The following is an 11,871-nucleotide window of genomic DNA, read 5'->3' as shown; positions in this document are numbered from 1 at the left end:
ATACAACTAATATTATGCAGAGCGCTCCACAATATTTTCTTTTTCTCATGTGGTCCTCATGGAACAAATAATTGCCCACAACTGAAATGAGTATGTGAACCTAAATGCAGGACTATTAATAACAGCCTATATAGACAATACACACTCCTGAATCTACTCTGTGAACATCTAGTTTAGAATAATTAGAATAAGTTGTGTAAAATAACAAATTGTCTATATTTAGTGGGCCATCCATTGCCTGAACAATAACAAACCAAAGACGACTGACTTATTTATTCAGTCAAATATGCACAGGTAGACATACAGTACGAATAAATCGTCCAAGACTGTATGTTTCCTAGTGCAGGCTGTGATGCGTTCCTGTGCTTTGTCGGTGTGGGGGCTCCCTGTGTGTGTCGGGGGGCGGGGCTCCGGACGGGCGCGCTCCTCGTCCGTCAGAGAGGGCGGGTTCGCAGTGCGCGTGGTGTGTCCGCTGCTGCTGCTCGTGCGGGGGTACAGCGGCAGGTGCACACTCACACCTCCAACCTCCGGGACACTTTTACGCTTTCCAAACCACGCTCTTCACACAACAAACCTCACGTTGCCTTATGATATTGTTGCTCCTCGTCCAACAAGACTGAAAGTGCCGCTGCCTCTGCTTTTGTTGCGCCGGCAAATGGGCTTTAACGCGATGGGACTGGAGTTGAGGAACACGTAAGATGCTCTGAACTCGACCTAATTCAGTCAAAGGAACTTGATAAGCTGATTTTGTCTTCTCACAGGCGGGATGTTGTAAGCGAGCGGTTCTGGGACAGTTACGCAGAAGACGGGACGCAGTGAGAAAAAGAGAAAAGAACAGCGCGTGGATCCAGCGGCAGGGTTTCTACGGTTTCTTCGGATTATGGCTCGTGCAGCGGTCTCCCTCAGCCTCTTCACTCTGGTCCTTACAAACTTGCACCTGTCGAGAGCCAACGACCGGCATGCAGTGTACTGGAACAGCTCAAACCTCCTGTAAGTCACTGCCTCCTCCTTCTTCTCCTTAAATCGCGCTGTTTTTGTGTCCAAGTGCGCTGCGCTTTGTTGAGCTGTCCCTGTGTTATAACTTGTTAAAGACAAAAGCATCATGTGTTACACCAGCTAGTCTTTGGATGTTGAGCTGTTTTGCAATGCCAAGCACGTGTAATTGGCTACAGCTTATGCTTACATTGTACATTTGCTCCACTATCCTTTATATTAGGTTTCTGTTTATCCATACAGTTTTATTCTCCTTATTTTAAAAAATATAACTTTTTCACTGTCTAGGGAAACCCATGTGTATTTAAAGTAGTAAAAATAGGTCAGAGTTGTTCTCATAAGCACAGTCTACTGAAAAGTATCACTGCAGTTCTCCTATGTAGCCCTGCTTTAAATTACAGAAGCAACAAGGCATTAAAACAACTCAGTGTAGTGTTTTGGCTGGAGTGTGGTGTAATGTGACTGTCTTATTTTTGTATTTAGTCAAAATGACAGAACCTTCACACGTCTCAATGGTAAACAGTTTTATCCATGTTGTTTTACCCTTGCAGCTGAGTGCTTACTGTATAAATATTTGATTGGCTCTCTTGCCATAGTCGGACTACTTAGCCCGTACTGCATTTGACTAAAATTGACTCATTTAAGGTGCTATCATTTCATTTGCTCGCTTTTAGTTTGGGGCTGTCTGTCATCTGCCCTGCCAACCGCCCAGGACAAATGCATAATTCACCGGCGGAGCTCAAAGTTTCATAAATCTATATGGCTCTATAAATCCCACTCAGTGTCAGAGGATGGTAATGGAGGTTGTTGGGTGTCTCAGGTAAAGCTGTGCACCCAGAAGCAGGCTCATTGTGGGGCATAGATCGAAGTGGATGGCAGTGTCTTTGTCTTCTCATTAGCCAGCAGTGAATGTATCTTTCTCCTCTTCTTTTATCTTCCTACAGCCCTGGCGATCCCCTCCTCCAGCTCGTGGCTCTGTCCATTTGTATTCACCTCATAGACGCACTCCTATCTCCTGGCTCCATCTGATGCTTAGTTATTTTCTACCCTTCTCCTATTTTTCTGCTGCAGGCCTGTCCCCCTCAATTCTCCTTTTCTGCATCTCATTACTGTCCCACATCTGCTCCCGGTCGCTCATTCACCTCCCACCAAGCGCTCATACAAACGCCCATGATTAGAAATGTGTGCGACTTATTGAAACGCATGTGACTGAGCGCTGTGTGCGTAATTCAAATATTTGATGATTTTTTCCATAAGTTAAACATTGACTCTGGACTAGATGGAAACAGTCAGCAGCCACTGCAGCAGTCATTTCCTCATTAATGTTAATGTGCAAATGTCACATTTACAACTGTTGGAGATTTATGGCTGCAGGGGAGGCCTGTGTGGTGACAAAGGACTGTATTTACTGAGGTTGCCCCAAACACCACACTTCAAATGTCAGACGCACTATTGGTCCTCTATCTATCAGTTTTAATTAGTCTATTGATGTGCACTTTGTCTAAAGTGACTTTCACAGCTGGAGCGCTGTTGCTCATGTAGTCATTCATTACAGAGTTTGCACATTTTGTGGATTTAAATTGACATTTATGTGTTAACATGACAAATGGGAGCTCTTATTAATGAATTCAGAGTAATGTGATAAAGAGGGAGGCAGAAAAGTGCAGGTGTGGGTCTTAAGGCTGCGTGTGCAAAACCTCAACTTTACAAATATCTCTAAAATAATGCAGAAGCTGACCCAGTTTGCAGGTAGCATACGACTCCTGAGACACAGGCAGAATACTGATGGCCGTCAGGCCCAAAGTGCTCTGGTTGCGCTCACACGAGCAGCAAAGAGCCCCAGCTCATCCAGGACTTCTGCCTCAGTGCTGGTACTACAGAGCCTGGTACTACAGAGCCTGGTACTACAGAGCCTGGTACTACAGGCTGGTTTTATATTCTGTATGATTCTGTATGGAGGGTGGTTCTACACTCAGAGGCTCCACAGTCCTGAGGTCTTGCCTGTGAGCAGCAGTCAGTGCAGATGGCCACAGCACAGCTGTGAAACAGCATCATTGGAAGCAAAGTTGAAATGACTTTTGTGATGGCGCTTAGCTCTAAATGTCTCTGTGCTGTTTGAGTCAAAAGGGTCTGTCTCACAGCTGACTCCAGTATCACATTGTGTTTGATAGTTTCTGAGGTAAACAACATCACAGTGTGATTTGTTATAGATTTTTCTTTGTGCAGCTCATTTAAAACAAGCTGTCTCTATTATCATAACCTGAAGAAATACAGCAGCCAGTGCTTTGATTACAGCCTGAGTCCGTCACGACCATACTCGCCCTATTAGAAAGTGTTGCTCTAGCTTCCTCTCTCAGCAGTGCGCCTGGCCAAGTCGCTACAGATGTCCCTGCTAATGGCTGACTGAGGCAGAAAAAACACACACGCAGGCCATTAAATCATCTCCATCTGAGGCCATCTGCCAATTAGACGAGATGTGCACCATCTTGTGTGTGGAGGCGCGGTGCAGTGCAGAGGTGGCACCTCCACCAGTGGACAGTGCCCCTGCCCAGGCCTCCCGACCTGGGCCTGGCCTGGGCGCTCTACGCAGGGCAGTAATTGGGCTGCTTGTGTGCATGATCAAAACAAGTGTGCGGTGTTCAGCTCCTCCTCTTTCACATGTGTGCGCTAATGCCCATCGCTTAGCAAACACTTTGTTTGGGCAGAGGAAGAACACAGAGAAAGTCTCCCCCGTCCTTCAATGAAATCTCTGCTGTGCAGATCAAAGTGCGCTGTTATTGTTCCTGGCTCAGCCTGTGTATCTACAGCTTTGTGTTCATGTTACACATTATATCCCTGATACCAAACTCAAACGCTATTTGTCGAGCCTTAGACCACATGAAGAAAAAACAAGCTGGTTCTGGCTCACCATATCGCTGCTGCGAAATAAATGATCACCTTGACAAATGGCTTCCCAGAGAGTCGGAGGAACAGGGGCCTGTGATCAATGTGGAGTCAGGCCGCGTCTTACTCAAGCGCCTCATTAACTACTGCAGCGCTCTCTGTGCTCCAGCACAGCTCCCCGCGGGCCGGCCACTGCTCACACCCCACAGGGACAAGTTTGGGACTATTTAGCTGCACTCAAACACTTCTCGAGACAAGCCAGATGAAAAAAGCACTGTGACGGATGGATATTGAGGAAGCAGACAATAGGAAAGTGGTTTGGGGGAGTTGGGAAGTGGGCGTAATGCAGAGATTGTGTGAGGAACAGTGAGATGTTTGGAGCAGCACGCAGAAGATTGATGGAGTTGGCTGGAGTTGGCTGGGTGCAGGTGGGGTGAGCTGGGCGCGTGTGAGCTGATGTAGAGGTGAGTGATTTAGCTGTGAGGCTGTGCTCTGAGGAACAGGCCCTCAGGAGCTGATCCGTGCTAATGCAGACACAGACTGGGTTATCCATGTGGACCACTGCTCAAAAACAACTGGTCCTTCCTCACGACCTCTGGTCCTCACAGCACAACATGGCACAGGTGGATACATGACAAGCTCTGTTTACTGTCTGATTACTCTGTCCACCTCCACCCATAGGTCCTGATATCCTGTTCTGAAACTAAACTACACATGTGATACTTGGAATCAAGGGAATTTATGAGTTTTAAATATAGTAAGTTTTAACTATATTAGCCACAAGTTACCCATTATAACCGTAAGTATTAAAAATAAAGGACTGTTTAGGGCCCGTCTGATATATCAGTTGGCTGATATTGTCGACTGATATGGGCACTTAGAGAAATATCGATCGAATATGATATGGGCCACGTGGGCGTGTTTTACCTCTTTATAAAGTTTAGACTCTCTAGAATACAATTTAAACAATTTAATTCAATTTACAGATAAATGCCTGAATATGTGGCGCTGTATCAATATTTATTTGTGCAGTACTTTGTGTCTGTGATGTCGTACTGCACCTGAATGCAGCAGAGACAGGCTCTTGTTTACATGCTTCATGTGACAGAGACAGCGCTGGATTTAAAACTCTCTGAACTAAGATACTAACTCAAAAATAAAAGTTAACTTAAACACAGATCACACCAGCAGTCTTATTTTTATGAGTGTGAAGAAGAGAGAAAACTGTCAACTGACAGAGTTCATATGCACAGCAAACACATCATGTTTTGCTTCTACTGTTACTCCAATAAAGTACTCTCAGAGAAACTAATTAGTCCTATATGGTATTATTTTCACCTTGGCGACAGATGCAGATTAGCAACAGCCATGCTGTGTTGTTTGTGCCTATGGAGACTGTACATTATTTAGCAACTGAATTAATGCTAAAAGTATGTGGAATTAGAGGTGGGCTGTATAGAATATACATACACACAGTGCACTTTGCAGCACTTTTGATGATATTGTAAGACTTGAGTTGGGTTTCTTGAATCACAGTTTATTCACTGTGGGAAAGAAAAATATAGAACAACACAAACGCCAAGTATACTTCAAGTTACAGGAATCAAAATATTGACCTTAAGTTTTTAAAGTCTAAATAGTTCTGGCTCGGGGAATGACATATCCATAGAAACAAGCAGGTCCCCCAACCAAAAAGTTACATAGTGCATCTTTAATAAGTCTGCATGGGAAGACCTGATCTCTTCTATATTTATACTCTGACTTTCTTTGCTGGTCTACACAAGCTATCTTTGATTATTTGAGAGATTGATGCTGTCCAGACACACCGATTAGTTTGATTAAGAATACCATTAAATAAATCCTCAGCACTGTGACCCTGGTCTTAAAATGCCACAAATTTACATCATATACTTATTGAACTTCAGACATCTTATGGTCTGAGTCACATAGAAATGGACTAAGAAAAAGGATATTTAATGGTTCATATGGATCCGAGAGTGGCTAGGCTAAATCAATGCGTTTATACTGTATGGGGAAGGTGAAGTGAGAAGTGGACCTGCTAAAATACAACACGAGGTGGCTTTCTCTGTAGTAATCAATGGAGGCGCATCAGTGATCAATGTCCAAATGCATTTTTAATTTGATTTCACAGCATCAGGAAATTGCCATGAAGTATTCTTGGACGGGCGCGAAAAGGCAAAGCTGTATTGCCCGGGACCAGCTCAAAATTGATTATTACAAGCTTGTCAGTCAGTGCGCCAAGGTTCAAGCCCACTGGAGGCTGTAAATACATCTGTACTAAACACTGTGCTTTTAGCTTATAGCAGCAGCGGCGCTAACTGAGAAGCTAACAGAAGGCACAAGCTTAAAATTGGATTCTGGATGTTTAGTTTAGGGAAAATGTCTTGCACTAAACGAATACAGCTAAACAAAATGTATGTCATTCATTCCTCAAGGCGTGTGTAAAAGAGTTTCTTCCAAGCATGCATTTATGTATTTGCATGCAGATTCAGTAATACTTTGAATAGATTGACATAGAAGGAAACACAAAAAACTATACATGTATATATATTTTTGGACTCACAAAAATGCATGAATAAATAATAAATAAATACATTTAACATGATCCGAACTGTCACTGGAGTAGGCAACACCAAGTCGTTGTTTTCTCAAATCTTTGACCTCAAGTATGAGTCAAGTCCCAAGTCCAAGTCGAGTCTCGAGTCACTGGTCCATAAATCCAAGTCAAGTCCAAGTCTTCTGCTTTGAGCTTCAAGTCATTTTGTCTTTAACTTAGATTTTTGCAATTTATATGACTTTTAAAATAATTTGTTCTTAAAAAGTCATGGTATATTAGTGTGGATCATTACGGTCAGAATAGAAAGTCTTATCAAGTCACAGCGCTGAAGTCCAAGTCAAGTCCCGAGTCATTGAGCTTCAAATCCAAGTCGAGTCCCAAGTCTTAGTCTGTTTTATCAAGTCAAGTCTCAAGTCCTAAAAATAGTGACTCAAATCTGACTCGAGTCCAAATCACAACTTCTAAGTCCCCAGCTCTGGTAGGCAATGTGGAGGAAGGATCTTTCTTGCCCAAGGACACAAGAATAATCAGCTATATAAATGATGTAGACAAAAGTACAAGCTTGCAAGCGTACAATACTTAAATATAATCATGTACAATATATCAGGAAGAAGATGGCAACTAAAATCTTTGTGTGCAGTACCAGTGACTGTGGAGGAAACATTAGCTTAGTTTGTCAATGTTTTAGTTAAATACACGGACAAATCTTAGCTTTGAGCATAGTTTCCTCTGTTTGTTATTCTAGATAAAGCACTGTAGCTACACGTGTCTCAATTGTTGTTTTTGGTAGACTTTTTCTAATAAAGAGGAAAGCTCATTATGATGAAAATATTACATTTTTATTTGTGAACAGTGGCGTTTTTATTCTTTGACAGTGATATAGTAGATTGTTTCCTTGGAGATGCAGACACAACAGGCTTTAATCATTTCGCCACACAAGTCTAATGTTTAATAATACATGTACTTGGGAGTATGAGTTTTTCCTCTGAGTTAAAATGAGAAATGGGAATTTGCCCATAAAATGGATTTAATTCTTCTGGCCATATCTCCAAGCCCATATTTAATATATACGATCCAAGAGGGAAATTGGAGAAACTTTGACTATTACTCTGCTCCAGTAAAGTCTCTGGTCTCTTTATGTGTGGCTTCTCCAGACGACCGTGGCCTCAGACCTGCGCAGCTTTAATATGGAGCTATTGGCAGCTCTGGTCATTATCGCCTTCATGGACTTTGATGGGGAAGTGCCCTGGGACCAATCAGACGGCAGCACAGGTGAAGAGTCCCACTTTATTTAACAGGTGCCCAAAGAAAAACATCGTTGGGTGCTCATACGCCATCAAAGCCCATTAGCATTCCATGTGCTGGGAGGTTATAAAAGCGCACTTAACTGGCACGGGGGGCCCACTGGAGATGGTCCCGATCCCAGACAGGTAGAACCAATTTCAGACTCAATGATTTGAATGCAAATGTGTGCCACAAAGAGCACCTTCCAAGTTGCGAGTTTGGGCGCCACAGTACATTACACTGGGAGTCTGCCGTGCGGTGCCCCTTACCCACTGGGAAATTATATTGCAGCTATGATGGAAAAGCCAGGCGAGAAGGGACAGATCAAAGCGCATGATAGGTGGACGCTCACTGCCACCTGGAGGAGTTTGATTATTTGGGAAATGGCTCTTGTTACGGTACACAGACCTGAAAACGATATCGCGGATGGTCAAAATATTTTTTTTTTGTTATTGAAGCGGAAGGGTGCTTGAGTGCTGCGGACTTATCAGTGTCTGTAATGAAAGGGCTCAGAGTGGACACAGGTTGGTGCTCTGTCATATCATCTTCTGACTCTGCTCTGGTCCTCTCTCCTCAATACTCCCAGTGCGTATAGGATCAGACACTGCTGCTGAAATGTCAAGTTGTTTTTCTTTATTTTTTAACTTCTATTTTACTTAGAAGTGAGCAGATTATCAACATATACATATTATGAATGTTGTGTTGATGTTTTTGCAAAGTATTAGTATAAAATGTATTTTTTATAACAAAAAGTGCTGCAAAAAAGATGATTAAAAATGAAAATGGAAGCATCCATCCAAAGATGTAAAGGGATGTTTTTGTTTTTTCCCATTTGCCTGACACTTAAAACTCAATTAAAACATTGAAAACATGTGTGAGCCCATTTCTGTTGGACTCACATGAGCGGAATATCAAATTTGGACAATATATGACGGATGCACCAGTGCCGATACTGGTATCAAATATCAGCACAGATCCAGGAAAATATTCTGGATAGGGTGTCTTTTCCATGATATTGGTTAAGCAGATCTCCTGAGACTATTTACTTACAGGCTGATTTTGTCTTAGAATGTCTAATAATGTCCGAACCTTTCAACTTAGACTAAAGGCCACCACAAACTACAGGATTGTTCAGTCTTAAACGATTATTATATGTGTGACAAAAAGCGCACACCGCAGACACGAGGAGAATCATATGAGATTTGAAATCTCCCATCGCAAAGACTGCTGCGGGATATGGATGCGTACTACAGGTTATAAGCGTCCTGTCTAGAGTAAAATGAGAGATTTTGAGACTCTTAAGTGTTCAAAAGATCAGAGCACTGGACTTCTAGTTTAGATACACGTCAAAAGTGTGTTATTATTTGTGAAAAGTGGTGCAATACTTCAGATGCATGATTTTTAATGCACAAATGATGCATTGGCAAGAGAGTTCACAGGAATTAGAGTCTCAATTGCTAATCTGCAGCTTCACCTCAGTCTGTGCACTGTGTGGATGTAAACAGACACACATGAGGAACTACTCTTGCCTTTTTACTGTCAAAGAACGCTTCAGACTGGATTAATAGCTCAGTTTTGTGGACTGGGTGTCATTATTTGCGAAGGACAAGTTCTAATGGATAATGTGGATGAGATGCTGTGGTTTAAATTTACAACTCTACAAAAGGTGAGTAATAGCCTATTTTCTGACTTTGTATGTTGCGCCTCTGTGTCCATCAGTCCCTCTGCCCCTGATGCTCTGGTTTATTGGCTGGTGCAGTTCTGTTATGATCTGACAGAGCAGCTCAGAGTCACAAAGACACCACACACATGAGGACTGCAGTAGCTTCAAAATCGCAGATGAAGACACAAAGTCAGGTCACTCCTCCCCGAACTTGGGGAGAAGCAAATCTCAGCCTAATTCGGCCAATTCTCCTGTAGTGCTTGGCGGCTTTTAGACAAACTTTATTGATCCACAAGGGAAATTACTTGGACTCAGCTGCTCACACATCACATTTTAATAACAAAGAGAAAAAATATAAATGGTAATAATAAATTCTAAATAAGCAGCAAAAATAGCAAGAGACAGGTGTCAAATAAGGCATAGTTATATAAATGTATATGTGCAAGTAAAAATAGAAGTAAGTAATAAAATATCTAAGCAATATACAAGAGGTCGTAAGGAAAAACAGTGCAAAGATAAGACTGATGATGACTGACAGGACATAGGGTTGTCTGTTACATAAGGGTGAGTTGTTGTACAGTTGTAGGGAGTATGGTATGAATGTAGTTCTGTATCTCTCACTGTTTGAGCAGAGATGTAGGAGCCTGTTGGAGATTGAGCTCCTCCACCTCCTTCAATTTATTCATATGGTGTTGTCCAGTAGCCTGATTCCTCAGCCAGTTTCACTTCGTGGAAACCGTCTGACCTCACAGCATTAGGATTAGTTCACTCGACGGTAGGCGGGTACGTATTTAATTTAACCAATTGCTGCTCTTTGGTCATGACGTATGTAATGCGCCTCTGACGGGGCTAACTGGTATATTAAGCTTTTCCCAAATATGAAGGGCAATAACGTCTTTGCCCTTGATAAAAATCGCCAAACATTCTCTTTGTGCTGGTCTTGGGAATCATTGCCAGCACAGGTTTGGCTCTTTGCTGATTGGCTGGTGTGCGGTCTACAACTTCTGGGGTTCTTGCAAACCGTCTAGTGTATTCCGATTCCTCACCTAGTTGCTGGAGAGAAATGAAATAGAGCGGAGGCACTAGGTGGCGCTAGCCTTTCTAGTTGTCCAGTAGTTATTTGAAGGATTAATTACAGTTGGATCTTTTGTATACTAAGTTATCTGTAAGTTGTTGCTGTGATTTAAAATACCATTACTTATCTTTCTATTTTATTTTTATTGTACTGTTATATAAATATGTTATTTGACACCTGTCTCTTGCTCCTTTTTTACAACTTATTTATAATTTATTATTACCACTTATATTTTTGCTCTTGGTTATTATCTTTATTATGATATGTTAGCTACTGTGTGCAAATAATTTCCATTGTGGATCAATAAAGTTTTGTCTTAGTCTAAGTTTAAGTTTAAGTCTATTAAGTATCAGTGTCGGAACGGTAACTGAAAGAGCTGGATCAAGCATCCCTAGAATATCTATTAAGAATATCTATTCATTATAATTGCAATTTCACTGGCAGCAATTAGCAAATCAATGTGATGGAGATGTGATTTTAGTATTAGTTGCGCAGCTCTGTTCATTATTTTCAATACCACCCGCCCCTATTACTAATATCATTGTTCAGATTGGTGTAAATAACTGGCTTAATCTGACCACAAATGGACAATACCACCACAGTTTACAAACATGACTCCAGTCCCGCCTTTTCAATATGCGTAGAGCAATAATGAGGTTATCGGTGAGAAGTGAGCTTTCCCATTCAAATTGTAATTATGTGAACGTCCCAGACCCTTTGGCAGCTGTCGTTGTTGTAATGAGAATATTTGAAGAAAATTGAAATCGCTCTAATTCTCTGTACATCCAGAAGGAACAGTGGTAATTTGACCCTTGAGCAATTCACATTCACCTCTACGCCTTCACGGATTTTTGTGTTAAGGGGAATATGAATATCTGCTAGTGAAAGTGTGCTATTAGAAAAAAATCATAGCAAAGTCTTAAACGCTAAGTTGTAAATGGATTGGAAAGAAAACTGTAAGATATATTCTATTGCTGCTACTAGAAACTCTTGCACACTTTAGTCACTTGGACCAGAGAAATAAAAGAGGCTACATATGTTCTAGTTATTCACAGGCCATATCAAAGACAATGCAAAGTCAAGGGATCACAGCCCAACACTGTACTCCGCTTCACGCTCTTTTCTTTCCTGGCTTGTTTCCGTATCTTCAACTTCATCATTTAATCAGGTCTCGTGTTGGTCGGCATCAAAAATCTATTTCGAATTCATTTGCTGCCTTGATGTGTAAATTTGGTGATGGTTAATACATGAGCTCCAGCACATGCATAATCATGGCTCTCCAGTCTCACAGTCGCACCTCACTGCGTCCTGGAGTTCTCCCCCATTGATTCATATGGACAATACGTGACCAGGCGTACACCCTTCAACTGTGGGGGCGTCCCTTGGTCCCATTAG

At 42.0% G+C, this 11,871-nt stretch overlaps 1 protein-coding gene across 1 annotated transcript in view; it reads left to right on the top strand.

Annotated features, from left to right (window-relative positions):
* The first annotated feature begins 880 nt into the window (after positions 1 to 880).
* Positions 881 to 11,871, top strand: part of efna3a (ephrin-A3a) — a 166,993-nt gene continuing 156,002 nt past the window's right edge. Inside the window, exon 1 of the mRNA XM_055157461.1 lies at positions 881 to 990. Coding sequence (XP_055013436.1) covers positions 881 to 990 — 110 coding nt within the window. The remainder of the gene's footprint in view (positions 991 to 11,871) is intronic.

This window comes from Boleophthalmus pectinirostris, unplaced genomic scaffold (genome assembly GCF_026225935.1).
Source record: "Boleophthalmus pectinirostris isolate CB_2022bp ecotype Guang Dong unplaced genomic scaffold, ASM2622593v1 HiC_scaffold_21, whole genome shotgun sequence".
Taxonomy (NCBI): Eukaryota; Metazoa; Chordata; class Actinopteri; order Gobiiformes; family Gobiidae; genus Boleophthalmus; species Boleophthalmus pectinirostris.
This window is presented reverse-complemented; position numbering and strand designations above follow the sequence as displayed.